Source organism: Anopheles ziemanni, chromosome 3, assembly GCF_943734765.1.
Source record: "Anopheles ziemanni chromosome 3, idAnoZiCoDA_A2_x.2, whole genome shotgun sequence".
NCBI classification, from domain to species: Eukaryota; Metazoa; Arthropoda; class Insecta; order Diptera; family Culicidae; genus Anopheles; species Anopheles ziemanni.
Genome location: NC_080706.1, coordinates 7535001 through 7556639, shown reverse-complemented (window position 1 = coordinate 7556639; position 21639 = coordinate 7535001). Strand labels below are relative to the sequence as shown.

At 45.9% G+C, this 21639-nt stretch overlaps 1 protein-coding gene and 5 non-coding genes across 6 annotated transcripts in view; 3 read left to right on the top strand and 3 right to left on the bottom strand.

Moving 5' to 3' along the window:
• Positions 1-934: 934 nt before the first annotated feature.
• The window catches only part of LOC131284000 (plastin-1), a 24527-nt gene continuing 3822 nt past the window's right edge, over positions 935-21639 (top strand). Inside the window, 1 exon segment of the mRNA XM_058312854.1 lies at positions 935-1330. Coding sequence (XP_058168837.1) covers positions 1256-1330 — 75 coding nt within the window. The 5' untranslated portion in view covers positions 935-1255.
• Trnal-caa (transfer RNA leucine (anticodon CAA)) lies at positions 14463-14580 on the bottom strand. Its single transcript has 2 exons — positions 14543-14580; positions 14463-14507 (listed from the first exon to the last, which is right to left on the bottom strand). It is a non-coding gene; the product is annotated as a tRNA-Leu (tRNA).
• Trnal-caa (transfer RNA leucine (anticodon CAA)) lies at positions 14776-14895 on the bottom strand. The gene is made up of 2 exons: positions 14858-14895; positions 14776-14820 (listed from the first exon to the last, which is right to left on the bottom strand). It is a non-coding gene; the product is annotated as a tRNA-Leu (tRNA).
• On the top strand, positions 15334-15406 carry Trnak-uuu (transfer RNA lysine (anticodon UUU)). Its single transcript has one exon. It is a non-coding gene; the product is annotated as a tRNA-Lys (tRNA).
• On the top strand, positions 15982-16054 carry Trnak-uuu (transfer RNA lysine (anticodon UUU)). The gene has a single exon. It is a non-coding gene; the product is annotated as a tRNA-Lys (tRNA).
• Trnal-caa (transfer RNA leucine (anticodon CAA)) lies at positions 16555-16671 on the bottom strand. The gene is made up of 2 exons: positions 16634-16671; positions 16555-16599 (listed from the first exon to the last, which is right to left on the bottom strand). It is a non-coding gene; the product is annotated as a tRNA-Leu (tRNA).

The following is a 21639-nucleotide window of genomic DNA, read 5'->3' as shown; positions in this document are numbered from 1 at the left end:
CCTCTAGTTCGGCTGAATCGACCGTGTGCTAGTGTACGTGTGATTCTTATAGGATAAGCCGCACGACCGGTTTTCACAGTTTTCAGTTGCTTTTGCATTTTTTCTCTTTTCCTCTTTCTCGCCCTTTCGTAAACACTTTGTATGTTTCCATTCGTCTCCATCCTCCAGTGGGTTTTTTTTTCCTACCATACCTTGTGTCTGTGGTTGTGTTTAGGAAGCGAGATGAGAATTGCGTAAATTGCGTTCTGTTTGTACGTCAAAGAATACACAATTGTTTTCCTGGATGTACTTAGTGTTCAGTATAATTTCGGCTTTTCCTGAATGTTTGTTCCATTCGGTGCAAACATCGAATGGACCTTTCATTCATGGAAACTCGCTACGCCGTTCTGCGTTGGTGTTAATGTGTAAAACATAAAAAGGCACTCCACGGCGCCGCCATATCAACGTACGCCCTTTTAACGTTGTCCCGTTCCGCGAGATGTACCGTCGAGCGCAGCTTCGCGGCGAAGAATTCCCGACACCACATTCTAATCCCCGGCCAACGTGTGCCAGTGTGTATGTGCGCTAGAACGAAAACATAAAAGCCACTGCCACACCTTTACCGTCAAGTGGCGAGGCGGTGTAATATTACATACCCGAGGCACATTCATTAAAGATCAGGGAAACGCAATTCAAACTAACTGTAGGGAAAACATTTTCAATTTTCCACGACCGAAAAGCGCTTGACAACGCGGCTCGTCGCTTCTCACGCTATCGCCATCGTTCAGGTTGTTCGCTGAAGGGTTGTTGGAGGCCCTAGCCCTGGCTGAGGTGTTGTGGCACATTTTATCGTGGAAGTGGAAGTGGCAGTGGTGAATACACATTTGCATTAATCATATATTATCTCCTTAGGTTATCATTTCCATTCGACATTGATGCGTCTTTGCGTAGAAAAGAATCGTGGCGATTGAATGAATGAAGTGAGCTGGCAGTGAGATTGTATGCCTCCCGCAAGTGAGCTGTAGTGTGAAATCTGAGGGCAAAGAGTATCTCCCAAGTGTGTCCGAAATCATCGCAAAATCGTTTCGTGAAAAGCCAATTTCGTCCTGTTGGGTGCAAACAACACGAAATTTCCTACTGCAGTGAAAATCCAAGCCCAGCATCCCGAAACCGACACCGCCTGTCGAGATTATAATAAGCAAGCGTGAGTGAGCAGCAGCAGAGCGAGATACATACTTCGAACAGCGGGTGTGAGCGAGCACGAGATACAACAAAAATGGCCTCTTTCCGAAATGCGCACAAGAGTCTGTCGGTGGAGGAGCGGGCGGAGATGAAGGAGAAGTTTGAGGAGGTAAGTGAACGCAAGATCATCGGCTTCTGCAGGGGTTCCAAGATCCACATCCCGCCCCAACCCTCCGCCATGCCGCCGGGCGGGGTGTTTTTGAGTTTTCATTCCGTCGAGTTCAAGTTTTTCCCGAGACATACCGCGTTGCGGGTGGTGGCACAACAAAGACACATCATCAAGTAGGCTATGGCGACCCGCAGCTTGATCTCGGAGGTTTTGTGGCCCACAACCGACGAAGAAGATGCCGTCATGATGATGTTGATGATGCTGGCAGTTGTTATTGAATGAAGCTAGGTATTTTGAAACATGGTTTGCCCGTAAATTGTTGAAGAGGTTGTGCAAAACAGTCCATTGCAATAAATGAGCAGCATGCATGTTTATCTTCTGCGGGTATCTTTTAGGAAGGAGTGTTTTTTTCATACTTGATGATGATGGTATGATAGAAGAGTTAGAGGGGTTGCTGGCAATTTGTCTCAAAAAGCGGGGTATGAATTTCAAACTAGTAAAAAACATGCTTATTTAGATCCGGTTGCGGTTTACACATTTGTTTATGTTTCACAACAACTATCTGCTTAACGTGGTATGGAAGAAGAAACGTTGAGATAGAAAAGGAATCATTTTTAAAAAGTAAACAAAAAACCCCACATACATAAGCGTAACTTTCCAGCAAGTCAACGAGGTACGACATTTTAATTAATTTCCAATTGATTTACGATGAGTCCCCCAATGGGGGGTGCACCATGTACATGTGCTTCGCTCCACCTTCCTATCCCGTCCAAGAAATCCCTATCGATTGATGGAGGACCCGGCAACCTAGCGGGAAAAAATGTGGATACGTAGCGGAGAATTGAGGAAAATATAATCCGCAATCCGGCCGGGCCGTTGGCATTTCCGTACGTGTGTCCGGTACGGCGCCACCGCCAACACGCCGATTTTGAATGGGAGTGTATGGGTGTGTGTGATTGGTCGAAATGCACCGGTGTTAGAAAGCTATAATGATATACCGGTCTCGGGATATATGCCGGTGTTCCCAAAGCCAAACCAGACATTTGACCTCATTTTGCCCCGAACGCAACCCCTCTCGCTTCGTCTCGCACGCATACTGCTGTGACAAACCACTCAGAATCGTCTCCCGGCCGGTCCCGACGCGCCGACGTACGTAAACGAAGCGGTTCCATCCCTACGGCGCATGCCACGGCACTCCCAGCCTCTCCCTCTCAGCCCTCCCTGGCTGCTTCCGGCTCTGGTCCCTTGCCCAGCCGTAGCGCTGCGTGTGACTTTCGCCCTAGCGCTGCCGGGAAAAGCTCCCTCTGCTCCGGGTGCCCCGTTATACATTGCCGGGGCTAAAAGGGAACGAAAAGAAGAAGGAAATGAAGTCCAGATTCCGAAGACCATTTTCCTCCCAGTACGTATCTGAGGGGGTGTTGGGCGGGTGGATGAAAAAGTAGCAGCCGCCAGTTGTTGATTTGTTTGCACCCGGAAGTCTGCTCTCTTTCGGGTTGTACCATATCGGCCTTCCCACCCCTGCCGGTCGTTTCCTGTCCGCGTGGCTGTATGTGTGTGTATATCTGTTGGTCCAGGGCGGCACCGCGGTCGATGGCTTTCGTGAAGTTGCGCACTGGAAGGCGGCCGAAAGCGGATGCCGAGAACACGTGTACTGGTGGCACGCCGGCGTCGGCTCCAATGATGATTATAATGAACTTTCATGATATTTGCAGAAGGTATCTCAAATGGTACGCGTTTTTCTGCATGCATTTCTTGAGTGCTTATAACTCTTCCTGAGAAAATGTTTACCAGCCAAAGCACGTTTCCCAGCTTGATTATAGAAAAAAAAACCCCGAGTTTTATTTTTCTTACACTACATTCTCCCACATCCGATGCATTCTATAAAATGTGCCCTGTCCAATGGATTTGCTAGTTGGCGGAACGGAATGGAAAATAAGCAGACTCTGTTGCCATAAGTGGTTCCTCTTGGAAAAGGATCTGCGTCTGGCAACGCCCTTAAGCGTGAAAATTGTGGCACCCTCTCGTCTAGCTGCAGGAGAAATTTGTGATTTGTAGCTAGTCGGACACTTCCATCCCACATTACCCCGTTCTCACCTTCTTTCTGGCTGTTGCGAGATTCAAGTTTGATTCGCTTTTCGAGTGTTTTGAAGTGGACAACACTTTTTAGGTCAGATTGAATTGTTTTTTCCTTCGTGGAATGATGCGCCTACGATTGTTGCCATCACGAGTTGCCCAAGGAGGATGGTATGGTCCACAGTTTCTTTTGGATAGCCTCAATCTTCAAACACTCCCACGCCTACTGAGATCTGCCCAACCTACACGGCGTGCGTGCGGTGTGTATTACTTTTATTACTTTGCACCGCCTGCTGATCAAACCGACAATCAGAAACACCCTTCCGCGAAGGCAAAGGGGCAAACCTTTCGCTACAATCGTGTACCACCGAGCCTACGCAACTATTTGTCGCCTAGGGAGGCTAAGGCTCAAGTTTTTCGAAGCTGCTCCAGACTCTTGCAACAAACTTTCCCAAATTCCAACGTCCCGGCTAGACTTTCTCATCGTCTACGCTGTTCCGACAATCGGACCGACGATCGTTAGCCTCGTGGCCCTAAACCCGCAACTATCTTATCAACGGTGGTTAGTGCGCGCCTGAAGGTCATACGCATATTTTACACAGGCCGGTCCATGCATTCATGCTTCCAATGCAGCTTGGCTGTAAGCTCACGATCGGACGCCTTGGACGCTACGGGTTCCCTCCCCTGCTGAGGCTTATCAACACTTGCGTAGCATCGCACATTCCTGCGCGCGTTGCGAGACTTTGACCAGATAAACACGTTCCACTCCCTGGTCCTGCCGGGGCCGGGTGAAGGCTACCCTTAACTGTCCACGCAAACTCGAGCACCACTCGGAAGCCCGTTTGCGTGCCGCGCTTTGACAGATTGGGATCGAGCAAATGTAGTCCCGGTCGTGTCACGTTACCACCCCACATGCGGGGACTCGCACCCCCCCCCCCCCCCCCCACTGATCGGTCCATCCAGCTGCTGGATGTCTAGAAATGGCCAGATTCGCCTCCCGCGTTGGATGATTCATCGACTCCGTAAACTGTAAACAAAGAACCCTGGAACTGGCTTTTGCTCGTGCGAGCGATCGTGAATACTTCTCCACTGACATCACCGTGCCGAGGGCGCGATCTCACTCGCAACTACCTCAAGCTCACGAACGCGCGCGAGCAAATTGCGGCGCAATTTGCATTTGTCGCCAGCGTCGACCACGAGCAGCGCTCGCCGAAGGGAAAGGTCGCATCACTTCCGTGTTACGGTAGTTGGCAAAGTCTCGGTGTGTCGGTGTCACCAGAGAGTATCTCACGGAAGACGTGATAGAGCCGTTGCAGACCGGGGGCCCTCCAATCAAGGCACATATTTATTGACTTTTCCATCACGTTCATTATTCACTTGGCGGGGCAAAGGTCCGCCGGACGGGACCGGTCCATTCAACGGTGGCGTGGCCTTCGGATGGCCCGTCACAAAAGTCCTCCGCGGGACACAATGAGTCGCAGCGCAGTGACTGCTTGGATGTGGGCGCGATCCGTGCACAATACTGGAGTGGTCTTTCTTATTCCATCGGCGTTTGAGTGCTTTTTTCCTGTCTTCGCGGTTGGCGCTTGAACGACAAAGGTGTTTGGTGCACAAAAAAGCTACACCATTCCCGTACGCCAACCGTGCCGTTATACGCACACTCCACCGCAAAACTACGTCATACATTAGCCGCGGTTTGGGCTTTGGGGATGACATCAGCGACACGCTCCAAATGTTCAAAACTCGTTCGCCCCCCAAAGGATTTGGATGTTACACGTAAACGTTGCACAAACATTACGTTGTCCTCGCAACTTCCACGCTGCAGCCTTTTGGGAGATGGTTCCATTTTTGGATACAATGTAAATGAAAATGTAAGCATTTTTACGACAAGCAATATTTTATCCTTTTACCACGAATGAGTCACCAAATCCTGAGTTGCTCAGAGTATATCTTCCTGAATTTTATAATAATTTAACACTTATGGGTCTAATATTTAAATGCTTAAAATGGCTTCGCTTATCTAAATTTGAATATTTTGTAAAAATATCAATCTATTTCTAATTCAAAATGGTTTATCATTTTTAAAACAGAGCTATTTTAAACCGGTTTAAAGGTGAAAAGTCAAATCTTTTAAAATGTATGCGTTTGTCAAAGTATTCCATTTATTTATGCAAAAACTTATTCGTTTTTTTGAACTTCTGAGAGGTTCATGGTTTCAGCAAACGGTAAAACCAACAGCAAATCGGAGTGACAAGTCTCTTCCCCTTTTTAAATCCTTCCGCGGAGCCGGTTGGTCTCCGAGGTGGCCCATTCGTAATGCAACACCATAAAACCAGTCCCAAAACGGCGTAAAATGACGCCCTTCGTCGACGTTATGGCATCGGCGGCGTCAAAACAGTCAAGCGCAGCCACGCGCGTCGACACCAAAGAGACGGCATGCCGACTTCTTGTAGTACAACCGGGGGGAAAACCCGTCCTACCGTCTGGTGGGGCCCATCTTCCGGAAAACAAACTCGGTCCGGCAGCGGTTCGTGATGGCATTCCCGAAACGGAATCGACGGCAAACAATAACACATCTTCACACCGATAGTGCGGGCGAACGGAAACTATTTTTGAACTACATTTTTGACAATGGCCATTTCTTCACGTTTTTCGCTTTGCGAAAAAATTATCACTCGCAATGGGAAGAAAAGAAAAGAAATGGAAAAAAATTCTGCAAACCCGCGATAGATGATTTTTTTTACGATTTTTCATTTGTTTTGCCAGAAACTGAGTGCTTTTTTGGGTCATTTGGGGGGTTGCAAGTTAAAGAGAAAAAGTAATGAGGTAACCGCCGGAATATTGTGGTTGGAAAATGTAACAACAAACCCTCGTCCCGTGCGTCACGATCCAACCCGACCGTTACTGAATGTTTGCCGCCAAAGCTGTTGCTGTTACCAAACACCACCGGGGTGGCATGGGGCAAATAATTGTTTTTGGCACGCCGCGGCCACCCTGCACTGCATACAAAGCGGTTGTGAATATTTGTGCATGTTCAATTTCGGACAGTGGTGCCGCGAGTCTGCGATTTTACCTCATCGACCCTGCGCCATGCGCTTGTATGCATTACCGGTTCCACTCATTATCTAATTTACATGGCATTGGGTGGTGTTTACCCACCTTCCTCGGGCCTCGGCGGTCGGCCTCGAGCATACATAATTTTTCCACCAACCATGGGCGTATGCCACTGCATCGTACACCCAAGACAGACGCTAATGATCTTGATCTCCGGACGATCGATTGGTTCATACATGCGTATAGCTTTGGGAACTTTGGTAATTAGCACTCGCGGGTGCTCGACATTGGCTTTAGGTGGCCTCTGACCTGAAGCTAAGGGTGATTCGCACAAAATAAAGTCTCCCCCGATGGGACAGACAGTACGACAGATTTAATTGGTGATTATTAACACAATTGCATCACTCTAATGGTGAAATGTGTAACATTTATCCACTCCACGTTCTCACAAAAAAGAGGAAAAAATAGTTCAGCGTTAAAGAGAAAATGTTTATGAATCATTCAAACATGCCATAAATCGATGGTGCCGTATGCCACGCATGCAGAGGTTTGAACATTCGAGAAGCATTTCAAAAACAACGATAAAAATAAGATAGTGCTAAACAAAAAAAAAAACAAAACGGGATATCTAAAAATGTGCCCACCATATGCTGCCGGACCAACGGAGTTCCCGCGACCACCATAATCGGCGTTCGTATGTGTGTGCGTACCTCGCCACCACTGGTTCCCTTTTTTCCTTGACTTGGCGGAATCGCCCTCAGCGTGATCACAACTTCTCTACTCCAGTTGGGGGGTTCGGTTTTTGCATATTTGCATGGAAATGAAGCAAAGATGTTTGCGTGAAAAGAAAGAAAAAGACTTTCTTCACGGCACTGCACAGCAAGAAAGCACTCCCCAAAAGAGGTTGTGGAAGAAAACATCACACTCTGCCGTTTTGTTCGTGGTGGTAGGCTCGAAGCCACAACGCATGAGCCACAACACTCCGACTGGTGCAGATGATGATGATCGCGCGCGGTTCACGACGATCACGATGCTCGGCGCGAAGAAGTAAGCCAAGACTCACTCTCGTCCCCCTCTCCGGCCTGGGAGGAGCGGGAAGACACTATCCGCGCCAGCCGGAGAAACCATGCTGCGAGGTCAAAAAACTTCGATGCCACGTTAAGAACTGTACCCCCCGCCCGGGTCGAAGACGAAGACGACGCCCCCCGAAGCAGCTGTGTGTGTGTGTGATGTTTTTCGTTTTTTCTTAAAGGTTTTGTTTTTTTGTTTTTTATTTTATCTTCTAAGGTTCTTTCCCGCACCTCTGGACACAGACCTTTGGTTTATTGTTTTGCTCGCGTTAATTGGAATCTTTCGGCAGCCTCGAGTGGGTTTGGCGGGCGTACGAATTAATGGCGCTCTGTGCTGCGTTCGTGGTTCAAGCGATCGGGCAGACGCGAAACAATCATTTGCCTCACGAAGATTAATGATCAGAACCGTATGATGTATTCAAAAGAGAAAGAGAAACAGTGGCTAAAAAGTGGGGTTTAGCACGTGGACTAATAAAATAGTTTCTTTTGCAGTGTTTGAAACGCGAACGTGTTTCCATTTCAAGCTGGCCCAACTCGAGGAAGGTGTGCAGTGCAGGTGAATTCATCGTCGATGTTAATTGATGTTCATGAATTATGTCTTTCCATGTGGCCGGTGAAGGACCCTAAAAGGGACATCCATGTTTCGTTCGCCTCAATTAACGTCGAGAAGTTATCAACGGGCGTATGCAAAACAAAAAAACAACTTGACCCGCTATCACCGGTACGCCGCTTTCCTTTCCTGGCTGATAAGCAACTCGTGTCGATCGGAAGTGCCTCCCCGTTGCACAAATGAAAGATGGCAATCGGAAATACGCCATTTGGCTGCCCGCATTGCACTTGACGATGCGGCGGCCAATTCTACTCAGCGTAGGGAGTAATAAACGAGGCAACAAAAAAAGCCCTTCATCAAGTTCTTCGCCATCAGGCGTTCGGTGCAATCAAAAGATCGGGCCATCAGGCCGGTCGGCAAAACTGGAACCATTTAACTGTACAACAACGGGCCTCATTATGCTCCCCGTCAGAAGCACATGTACAGTTTTAACGTTTGTTTTCGTTCAGTTCGCCGTAAGATCTGTGTGTGTGTGTTTGTGTTGATTTTTTTTTTATTTTTTCTTTCCCCTCGAAAGTGCAACTTCTCGTGTTGCATCCATCCAGCACGATGACGCGGGTCAGTTTCGGCTGATTACACCGTTGATTAAGCCACTAGCGGGTGTTGGTACCGTCCCGAGACGAAACGAGAAGAGGTAGAGGGCGGAAGATGGACATTTAAATACTTTGTGGCGTAATAAAAATAGAGCATGGCCAGCATTGGTGTTGCGATACGTGATCGTGTGCATCGTTGCAATCTTGTACGACGACGAGTTAGCTGTTTCTCGAGATGTATGTCCCTCTGAAGCGGCAGAGTTTTAAGCCAAATTGAGCCAACATTCCAGTTTGAACAAACCGGTCAAGGAACTGGAATATATCAAAGCCTATGACGATGAGGAACTCCCGCAATATTCTTTACTCCAAGGTCCTCCACCTTCCGGAAGGCCCGCTCGACCGCAACTGGTTTCCTCACATTTCTTTGTTGATTGACACCTTTGGCCCACACAAAGATGCACTTAGATGCACCGGGCGTTGGCAGCCTTGATTCGTTCTCCACTGGCGGTTTGTTTAAGTACATAAACCTGACGCTCGTACGACTGCAGGTGAGATAACCGAACCACCCTTACACGGAAGCTGGAACCAAAACCCACACCAGCCGAAGTGAAACCGCACGCAGCAAACGCTTCCCGACAGCCAGGTCGCATCAAATTACATAATTGATTGTCACCCGGGCAGGAAGCTTGCCTCGCGGAGTCAGGAGGAAAGTGGTGGTGAGTGCAGTTGTTGCAGGCCAAATTGTGCAATAAAACTGCGGAATTGTAGTCGTGCGCGCCTCGGTCGGTCGTTTTATGGATACGGCCGTTCGTAATTAAAATGCATATCGCGTGTTGTGCCCGGGTTGTGCCTCCGCCTCTACTTGGACCTCCCGGAACATCCGAGCCAGACGCCGGGAGAACTTGCACCGGACGGGGAGCGTACGTGGGGGGTGCCCCTTGAGGAAGACTCGCTGCGTTTCAAAGTTTGCCGAGTCGTACTTCCTGCATGTGACATCTTCCCCGTTTGAGTTTGTTTTTACGTTGTTTCCCTCAATCTTCCCTCATCGGCGAGAGGCCCAGGCGAGTGGTACGAGGAAGATTGATTGCACAAGGAAGCCGCATAAAGTGTTTCGGGGCCCCATTCGATGACCGTGGGTTCACAATGTGGTAACGATTAGCAACTTTTCGCTCAACCCCCCCGTCCGAAGGAATGGGCTGGGATTTTGGGAGGGTGCTTTGGTGCGTGGTTCGTGTAACAATCGACATTGATTAGCACACACTCAAGCCAGCAGTAGGCCGTGGTTGTTACGTAGCCTGACGTTTCGGGGGTTTGGGGTGTTCCCTTCGGGATGGTTGGCGTTGATTTCCGGTGTTATGTTTATCGATGAGTTCGATCGATATCGTCGAAATTTTGCGTGTAGGTGTTATGCGGTACCGAGCCGGTGCCTGCGGGAAGCATAAAAGTGCTTCGTAACTGTAGAATGGCGTCAACAGTATGGCGGTAAAATGTTTTAGGCTGAAAAACATGTTTGGACAGCCAAAGAAACTCATTCAGATTAATTATGAATTAGTTTCCATCGTTTGTTATCGATGATAAAATAACATCCGTTTGCGAAAACCCTATGGTATTTCATCATCGGTAACAAACGATTGAAACTAATTTATAATTAATGGAAACAAATTATAATTTAACCCCGATGGGTTTAAAGTTCTCTAAAAAAGTTCATTTGATTTGCTTGGAAACATTTTGATAACACAACAAACTAAACCTTTTTATTTTGGATGTCTAAATTTACATTTTTACATCTAAACGATATTCGTTATTTTATCTCGAACACTTTCTTCTATGAATAAAAAGACCCAATCTAATAAAATCTTAACAAAGATTACGAGAGTTTGTGAAAAAAGACACGTTTCATCATAAAACAAACAACTCAAATGGCGTTCTTCTTAGTAAGCATAGCGCCTTATTGCCATCTGGAGCGCTTTCGATCAGCCAATCGATTAATTAAACCTAATCCAATCAGCACCGTCGAAACATCCGCTTCCGGATGCAATCGAAGGTAGAAAAAGATTTCCCGGTGATGTATGCCGGCGAGACTTGATCGAGCCTCAGACTAAGAGAGGCTGGCCAGAAATGTGGTTTAAAACCAGTGTCCACACCGTAAATCCGTTGCCATGGATCGTGCCGTTGTTGAGGCCAGCGAAATGAATGAAATGCTTCTTACGGGCCAGACCGCGAGTTCCGACGGTGGTCCGGGCCGGTCGAGATCGTGATCGTGGCTAAAGAGGGCTTAAGCTACATACCAGCGCGCTTTGTCGAGCGGGGCGGCCAGATTCAAAGGCCGACGTTCTTCAATTCCCTTGTTTCTTTCCCCGCCGGTGTGGGGTGGGTTGCTTTTTTCTTCCTTTCTTTTCGGGAAAGCGTGAGTAAAACAACCGCAACCAAATCGACCGTGGAAACGGTCTGGCCGATTGGTCGAGTTTTTTCCACCCTCTGCCCCGCACCCACCCGCTCTGGTGGAGTCTGCTGCCTCGAAAGAGTTCGAGGTTCCATTCACTCCTTCGGAATTCCACGGAATAGTAAAAGGGTTTTCCCGCACGGTGAGAAAAATTCCACGCCGCCAGCGAACCCACTGAGCACAACCTTGAGCCGAGGGCTCGTTTGAGATTTTGTGAACCGCTGAAACGAGTGACCAGAGTTGGAGCGCGTTCGGGACACGTTCATTTTCGTTTGTGTTCGTCGCGGGGGAGGGTGAGAAAAATTAGGATCGCTGGTTATAGTGCCACGACTTGCAAGAAAATAACAAGCCGATAATAACAAAGCTAAAGCGACAAAGAAAAATGGATGGCGCGGTGCACTTCATCTGGCCCTGACGCAACAGAATGCAATCGCTGGGAACCCCGGATCGTCGGTATTGTATGCGCGATAAAATGTGTTGTAAGCGATCTCCGAGCGACTCTTGATGACAACGTTTATGCTGCAACTGCAACAGTGATTTACTCGTCCACCGAACTCTCCAGTTGTCGTCCGCTCCAGTTGATCAACCTTGGCCAGAACCAATTGAGATTTCAAGATGATCAGCCTTCAACCGTTTCTCGCGTACGCCCTGTTGCCTCCCTCAAGTGGCGCACTTAAAGTCTAGCACCGGACAAGTGGCCGAACGTTGCCAGTCAATCCCCGAGAGGCCCTTGATCGCTTTACGACGCCGACAGTCGCATAGACTGGGCATAAAACTGGAGCATAAAGATTCATCAAATCGATATCGAACAGAAGTTCATTGCTGTTAATATGTTAACCGCATCAATTCTGGAGTTTTACAACGATTATTCGTAGCTTTCCGTTGAAGTGTTGCTAGATTTAACTTGCTCTAAAGAAAAAAACATGGAATTTTATTACCCGAGAGGCGCTTCAATGGACGATCGCGGCCTTATGATCATAAGCATTCGAATCTCCATTAGCACAATCTGTAGATTTAATTTAGGCTTCATCCAGGGCATGTAAAATCTCAAATACACAAAAGCTAAGAAAACCTATTGCGTCTCTGGTAGTATCTTATATTTTTTACTAGATAAATTTGATCATAGCAGGCAACAATCACAGTAGACATTGTACCTGAAAAGTAGAAATAGAGGGAGGACGCACATTGCATCAGAGTCAGTTGTGGAAGACTTGATCATTCACGTGATTGCTAAAAGGGAAGCTTACTTTTTGTTTAATAATTAACTGTACATTTGAAATTATGAAAACCGATGTCTATTACATTTGATTTCTACTAACGCGTGATATCTACAGCATCCTTGTTTAGATCAAATCCCGTCAGAGGTGTAGTTTACTACGATCGAAATTCTTCGGTTTTCCACTTGTTCCAAATCCAAACATCGATGGGAAAATAAAATGTTCCATCGCCAAAAAAAGAACCGTTGCGATAGCCTTGAAAAATAAACCTCGAATGAGGGCTGAACTACCGCCATATTTCCATCATCGTAATCGCGGCATAATCACACCAAGTGGTTTTGTGTACTTTTCTTTCTTCTGTGCCGGCCTTCCTAAGCAAGCAACTGCGCCGTCTGCAGCCTCTAACTGGAATGTGCAACGTGTCGATCGAGATCATCATCGCAACCACTCCCTTCGTGTGTTGCTATGTTGCACCTGAATTAGGCTACCTGGAGGCAAGCATTCCAAGCTCGCGCCTAATAGCGCTCAAATTGCACTCATTAACATTTCTCTCATCGATTGGGTGTGCCAACAAGGGTAAACGTTTAACCGAAAAGTGGAAAACAGATACAAACAAAGGAAGGGAAAAATATGGGCCTAAGAAAGTCCCAGAGTCGTTTGGGATGGAGCAGGCGTCAATTTACCTACCATTTCCCGGCCCATGCCGAAGCCTTCGGATCGGTTGTTATGGTAACGACCTTGGTGTGTGTGTGTTCGTGGGCAGGGCCGGCCACGTTGATGAACGTGCCCTATTTCACCGTATGGAATTCGACCATCCGGAACCATCCGAACTCCTGCCGTTCCAGGGCGAGCGGTAATTGTTTCTTTCCGGCAAATCGGACAGTTGGTCGTGGAATGGTCAACAAGTAACGTCGGCGGACACGGGCGGGGTGTTGTGCATCTCAATCGGTAAGCTTGCAGCCACATTCCTTGAGCATCGTGACATTCCAATCATTTAGCAAAACCGCATTCCTCCGCTAATGGAATGTATCGTCTTTAAAAAAGTATGTCTCGCTCGTATTGAATCGCCTATGTGCTAAACAATATCTTATACTATTCAATGAAAAACTTGTTTTCTATAAAACTAGCTCTACTTTTAAATGTAAATCAAATAACAATATTGATTGAAAGCAGTTTGTGCGATTGTTTGGTACATACCGCAACCATTTTCACAAGCACAGCGATGCGATCGAACGTGATCGGTAAGTTACCTGTCCGCTTCTTTCTTGCTAATTTTGACTGCTGTCATCGTTTTGACAGCGGGCCGTTCATTGTGCAACACGAAAAACGATAGCCGGATGATGATCAATCACCGCGGGCTGCGTTTGTGTTGGAAGAATAGTGACGCCTGTCTGACGTCATCCAGGGTCCGGTGGACCGATCATTCGTCCAACCGCACCGAATAGATACAATATCCGCTTCGAACTGACAAGTCATATCGTAAACATCACGACACTATCGAGACAACGAATCTCCATTTGTGGGGCGTAAAGTGCCACACTATGGCTCTAAAGCACATCGAGAACAACACACATAGCTTGGTGTGAAGTGTCCCCCGGGTCTCCAACGTTATCAACCTCCATGTTTTCTATTGCTTCCTGGCTGTTTAATGTTTTGCCATGCGTTCCTGTTTTCCCGCGGAATCGATTTTCAAACGGCCAGGTATATGTATTACATTCCGGTGGTCTGGCCTTTTGCTTGCTTTTTCAGTCATCGTTATCTCTAGCAGAATCGATTTTTATGAATTATAAATGCTGATATGAGTATGACCTTGTTTCTCTGTATGACCAGCCCGAAGCTATCAAGGTGATTTTTGCATCGCAAGGCAACACATCACACGGTATGTAACACCTCAACTTCTAAAAGAAAACGGAACCGTGTGAAGATTTCATAATGAGGTATGACTTTTACTAAAGAAGATGAAAAAACGGCCCACTCTTATACTCTTTTATAAAACTTGATGATATCAATCTCTCCCCGCGAATAAGTCGTCGGAAGGAATACTTACCCTGACGACCCAGAGGATGATGGATGCAGCGGCGTTTGTTTTAGATGCCTTCCTTTAAAAACTGACGAGATTATAAAAGATCATTTGTCAGAAGTGGGATTCGAACCCACGCCCTCAGAGAGGACCAGAACGCTCGGAAACCTGGAACTTGCAGGCAAGATTACTCTTGAGTCTGGCGCCTTAGACCGCTCGGCCATCCTGACTTGTTGAAGTGTGCTACATTGTAGCTATTCTTAGTTTAAAATTAGACAAAATCTCAAGTTATCAAAATGAGTTCATCTGTTTACCGAATAATAAACTAGGTTTTAATCTAGTGTTATTTTAGATCTAAAAATACAAAAATATCGATATAAAGCTCTTGATTAAAAATGTATTCGCTTGACGAAAAAAGATTTCTTTGTCAGAAGTGGGATTCGAACCCACGCCCTCAAAGAGGACCAGAACGCTCGGGGACACCTGCTATTTGCAGGCAAGATTGCTCTTGAGTCTGGCGCCTTAGACCGCTCGGCCATCCTGACATGTTGAGAGGGGAGCGTTACAACCGAACGCGGATGGGTGGTGGTAAAGGCTATGTAAGATGATGTGACGATCAAAACATTCAGCACATTCTCGTAGCAATAGAAAAGTGTCATGCATTTTGCATTGAAATTTCCTAATAGCACAGTAGTTATTCACCACATTCGTAGCACAGTAGTTATTCGCCAAATAAAATATACGAAACATAATGAAATCCAAAGTCACCACCATATATTTGCGCAATTGCGGAATATAGTTCTTCAGATTTACATAAAGGCAGTCAGAAATGTCTCAATATATATTAGTCGAAGTATATAGAGACGCCATCGCGCAAACGTCGAGTGACGTGTTCATTTCTATTTTCTACACAGCTGTTGAAACTTGTTGCATGCCGCTATACGCTCAAAATAAATATGTCTGTAGCGCCCTTGGGAGATATGGCCCGGATAGCTCAGTCGGTAGAGCGTTGGACTTTTAATCCAACGGTCTAGGGTTCAAGTCCCTATTCGGGCGGTGGAACTTTTTTACAAAATTTATCCTTTTTTGCACAAAAACTACAAACTTGTTTTTATAAATTTAGCTATTTTGTACTTTTTTTTCCACTACCATCTTTTTATTTCTATAGCATGTTTTGATTTACGAAAAGAAGAGTGTCATGCATTTTCACATTAGTCATCTGTGCACCAGCATGATTCGTCACAATTTATACAACTTAAATACTAACATACATTTCTATTTGAATTGAAATTCCCGAAGTACCGCTAAAATTAACAACGACATCATCGTTATCATCAAAAATTTACTTGTGTTCACACGTTTAATTGAGAATTGGAGCTAATGTTGATTCATACGTTTTGGTATGTTCGCAATTTGTACAAATATTCGATTATTAAACTGATATGCAAAACAATAATCCCAATTCTTCTTTCCTAATCTTTCAGATGTGTTAATAGAAAAAAAGAATACAAATAGAAAACATTTATTTACGGTTCTTCAAACCTAAAGATCTCACCCTTGACAAAATTGCCCGCTATTGCGATTTTCTGTCCCTACATTTGTATATAGCTTTTAGCGCGCGTCATCCACAGGCCCGGGTAGCTCAGTCGGTAGAGCGTTGGACTTTTAATCCAACGGTCTAGGGTTCAAGTCCCTATTCGGGCGGTGGAACTTTTTTTACATACAAATGCAAATCCATTTTTTTTATAAAGTGTTTCATCACCTATGTAAAATAGTTTCGGTCTTTGCGTCTAAAATTAATACTATTTGATTACTTTAACTTAACTTAACATGATTTCTCAAATAATGCCGCGACGGCGACGTTTTTTAGATATGTATAAAAAGGCTCGAACAATTGAAAAGTCAGACAATTTTTTGGCGTACCGAACAACTATTAACTGAAAGATAATATAGTTAGTTCTAAAGGCAAGAAAAGCTAGTTGTCTTTCATTTAATTCCGTTTAGAGCTCCGTTGAAAGCAATCTGTCTTTAACAGTAATGCATGCGGCGTCACGCTTTCACGTTAGAGGCAACATAATTAAACACATTTAAAGTATTTTACTGCAATGAGTGCTGGTACAACACAGAAAAATACTATCATTAAACAAAGTATGTGGATTGAAAAAAGTGCGAAAATATTATGAGCCAAAAAAAAAGAGTTCATTTGTCAGAAGTGGGATTCGAACCCACGCCCTCAGAGAGGACCAGAACGCTCGGACACCTGCGAAAGCAGGCAAGATTGCTCTTGAGTCTGGCGCCTTAGACCGCTCGGCCATCCTGACATGTTGAGCGTGGTGGTGCTTAACGCGGTACAGCTTCTGCTCAGAGCGTGCTGTTGAACAAAATGATTTCCACACTTCCCCATGCGTGGTATTCATCAGAATGAACTCGTTCATTCAACGCTTGTGCTCTGGAGGGGAAAATCATCTCGAGCATCGATGCGTATGCGTCAGATCTGCAATTCGAATTGCAAACAAATGTTTTCTTGAAGTATTTTATTATCAAAGGGGGTTGCCCATACACTTCTCACTAGATTGCAATAAAATGCAACAATATCCGTGACTAATTTTCAGTTCGTTAAGTTAAAAACATGCATCATCTTCGAACTGTGCTGAGTCTTTCTTCAATGCATTAACCATGATTTTACTCTTTCTCTTTTGTCTGCAATTCGAAATGCAACGCTGCGAATGGATTTTCCAGTCACGCGTTGAAAACTAAGCGAAATAGAAAAAAAAATCACGTTGATGTTGTGGATTTTAAAGATAGAAAATTATTTCAGTTCATAAAACAAGAAGATGGCACCACATTCAACAAATTGAAAGTTTTATTGGGGCCAGTTAAAACAAAAGTTCGTGCCAAGCTAAGCGACTAAGCAAAGGACCATTGGTAGAAAAATGGTTATAAAAACTGTCGTTAGGAAAATTTACTTCTTCCATTTTACCACTTTTTCACCAGCGACATTTTCCTCTAGAAAATCAAATGGATGGCCAATACGAGATGATGAGAGGGCTGTAAAACGCACATACAATCAATCGCCTGCACTCCATGCCCATGTGTGGGCCATGATGGCACTTTATTCATAACGTATTGGCGAATGCATAAAATAAATACAAACAAACCACAATTAAACCAATTCCCAATACCTTCGCGCGGAACCCAGCGCACTTTTTACCAATATGTCCCCTTGCTGTTGGGCTTCGATACGGGGCACGACATTGTTAGCTCGGGCGTTATCTTCCCCCTCGGTGAGGAAACCGCCAGCACCCACGGATCATACCCCTCCCAAGGGGCAGGGTGGTTTTTTACTTTATTGTAGCGGAGCCCGCGCACCGAACCGATAAGCCACCGCTGCGATGCCTTGGCCCGGGGCCATATCGTGGAGGCGAAAATGGCTAAGGTCAAGACAGAGACAGGAGAGGAAGAAAAACCGTCCCAAGAAAGAGTGAACGGAATGGGAAAAGCCAAACTCCTTGCCGTGCGCGCCTTTAAGTCCGTGGCCGTAAGTGCAGCCGCCGGTCGGTCAGTCTGATGTCAACATTCGCCCAAAAGTGACCGTCTTTTTCCGAGCGTGTGAGACGCGTTGTCCCTTTTGCTGGTTCCTTTCCGCCTTGAGGAATTCGTGTTCGCGGCCCGTGACGTAAACGATTGTGCCAGTGGGTCAGGAGAGGTTTCGTCGAGGAAAATTTGGTCTAAGCAAGTTGCTTCAGTGATCGAGTGCTTTAGGGTGATCTGTGCCTATTCAGCGTGCAACGAAACAGTTATAGAGCAACCGGCTCCAGTGCTTGTTTGATTCGTAGTGTGAGAAACGAAAAAAAAACAATAAAATGGATATAAACCAGATCGAAAAAGAGGATCAACTGCAGGAGTTCCGTTTGCTTTTCACCCCGGAGCTGTACGAAAAAGTAAGACCTGAAACCTGAGGATAGTTTCGATCACGGAACTGATAGTAGAAGTGGAAGGTCACCGGTAAAACGTTATCGGACCGAGTGCCCTTGCCTTGGGATTGGATCCCACTTAACACCCTGTTTCAAAGGTGGAATTGTGTTCCACCGGACAACATATCCTCATGCGTCATGTCGACCGCGGTCTGACTCACCAACCGAAATGAAGAAATAAAAATTGATCATCGATTCGGGCCACCCCCTGTAGAAGGAACCCTGAAATGTCTGGCCACGAACCGGCCGCACTGACTCAACACCCCCCGTCTAGCTCTACGTCAGCGTTGAGTCACTTGACTCCACCTGTCGGGAATGTCGTAAACCGAGACACCTCCAACCGGAAATCGATCGGAAGGGAGGAAACCGGCCGGGGTGAAAGTGTAGGTCGAGTCGATTTGCAACTTATCAAACTCCACATATCGACAGGCGGTGCTTACTATAACACCGACCCGCGTCAAGATGGACCATACGGAAGTTGCTATCGATATACCCTTCTTGACGGATGCCTTCACCCCTCGGGATTTTTGTGTCCACCCGTGCGCCCCGCGGCAAAGGTGACATTGGTGGATTGGTTTCGAGTTCTCTGCAGCGTAATGTAAGCACCACCCCCCGTTGGTGGTCAGGTTTTGCTTTTTATGTTTTATGTTATTGATATGAATTTTGTTGACGATAAGAGGATTAATTTGCCGTTACGATGGCTAAGGTTTATCATCGACCTCGCTTCTTTTTTTCCACTACTAGGACTTTAGCATTGTCGTCATAGCAGAATGCAGCTGGAGTTTTATTGAATGCAGATAGACACACACGACGCGGCCACCTTAGCCGTGAAAGTGAAAATATATTTTCTCCGTTTGGGATTTCCGTTTCCTCCCCCGCAAGAAAGTCATCTCAATTAGTTGTACCGTCTTCCGAGCTTCCAACGCGGCAATGGCTCATAATAGGTGAAAAATATAGTACCCAATACGGCACCATTTATGGCGCGGGTAAAAGATCAATCCACCCACTTTACGGCCCCTCCGTTATCTTTGGTTATTACACTCCGGTTGGAGCCATCGCGTAAGACGTACTTGGAAAAATGACTTCCAGCTCTTTTTTTTCTGTTTCACTTTTATCTGTTTGTGTGTGTGTGTGTGTGTGTGTGTGCTGTGGCCAACTCTCGTATGGTGTGGTGTCACACAGCAGCACCTGATCAAACTTCGATTATCGGTACTGATCCTTCGAGAAAATATATTGCCTTCGGTGGTAAGGGAACGGAGCGAAGTAAATTCTCTACCGGAACAGATAACCACACCCATACCCCCAGGAATCCCTCGAAGGCCGGATGGTTTAGTGTGGCAGGTTGTGGTTCCCCGTCTGTGTCATAAGATTGATCCCTACTAATTCATTGCTCTTCAACCTAAAGCGGAAATTGATCTGATTGCGAATACTTCATTGCTAAATTGTTTTTAAAAGGGTGAAAAAATTGTTGCTTCCTAAAACATGTTTCCCAAAAGCTACAGCTTGGTAGACCTAGTCCTAAGAGCCCGCAACGGCTCGACACAGATATTAATGGCCAGATTTCGTAAGATCATCCTCCAGGTTGGTGAAGAAATGCGCCAACCAAATCGACCCAATGGACCTGGATACTCTCTAACTCCTGGCGGGGGAAAGAAAGCGTTGGTCAATGAATAATTCAAATGCGAAAGCAAAACACAACACACAGGGAGCTCGTGTCACTGTCGAGCATTTCGAGGCAGATCGCTTTAAGTGCCCATAATATCGAAAGATGTCTTTCTGGCCGGATGTTTTTCGATGGGAATTGATTTTATCATGCTCTCTAGAAAAGGTCAATATGTTGTTTTACACTTTTTTGCTTATTAGTATAAAGCTGTGATTTTATTGGTCATTCAGATTGCCGCTTAGAATTCTTTTCTTGATATCACGGGGTTAGTCTTATTGTTTTTAAAATTTTTTTTTAACAACTTAAATTACAAAAATTCCTCTAACGAAGGGTTCTTCCAATTATTTTATCAGCTATTTTTTAAAACAAAATTCTTATAGTGTGAATTTTCGGTAATTTTTGTGACAAGTTTTTGGAGCATAATACGAAAAAAAAGCTCAATCGAATCATGCAACACGTTACGTTTCCACGCTGAACTTGGGCAGAGTAAAAAAGATAAGATTACAATCCATTCGGAACCCATCCCGTACCACTACATCCCCAGGGTTTGGGGTGGGGAGCGTACGCTATCGGAACAGGTCCACCTGTTATTGACCTAAGCTGCAGCTAGATAAGGCCGTTTTGGTGGAAACCCCACACATTCCCACGTTGCCTTCCCGGCAAATTGGTCCGCAAAACCTCGTCTGGAGAATCGGTTAATGGTTGCGGATCGGGAACACCGAACCAGGGGTGGCAAGGTCTGGGCGAAAATCTGCAGAGTCAACAAAGTGTTCTTTTTTTGGTCTTGGTTCCGCCATCCAAGACGTCCCCGAAATTCCGTGCCGATTGCAGCAGCGGGCCATATCTGCTTGCTATCTGCCAAATAAGTTGATCACACACATTTTCTGGCGCACGGATGGGACGCATGTTCGTGTGTCTCTGGTAGTGCTACCCCCGATTCGCTGATAAGCCTTGAAGAGGCCACCCGAGTAAGTCCCTTTTTTCCCGCGCAACAAGTGTTTGGCACGCTATGGTGTTCACTCTCGCCCAGAGAATCTTCACCGCCACGCAGAGGCCAATTGAAATGGCGTTGATAATGATTGGGCCCGACTTGGCGTGATAATTTTGCAACACTCAATTCGACAGAACGCGTGCGGCCGTCGTGCATCGATACCGTAAAGTGGCACCTTAGTCGAACGGTCCGTCAAGTGGCACCTTTTGCAAATCATGGACAGAGAAACCTGCAAAAGGAAATCTTACGTCCCAACACCCACCCCCGGTTGGGTGGTTGGGAAACGCAATCAAGTGTTCATCAATGCGACTGCAGCACCAGGTCAACTCGGAAATCGAATGTTTATTGGTTGTGTGAAAATGGGGAAAATGTGGCACCTTTTTGGCCAAGATACGTCAGGGTTTAATATTCATTGGCAATGTCAAAGCACTGGCGGTTTGTTTTCTTCCTTTCTGTTTTTCCACGTTTGTCTATTTTTTTCTCTCAAAATTTTTTTTTATTGGCCAATTTTCTGTCTCTTATTTATTTTGGAGTTTCGTTTTTTTTATTTGTTACTTTCTCATATGTCCGGTGTTCAAAATCAGATGTTCAACCTTCACGAGGTGTCTTCTCCTTTCACCGCCACCTTCCGAAGGGTAACGAGCGAAAAGGGGGTGGAGGG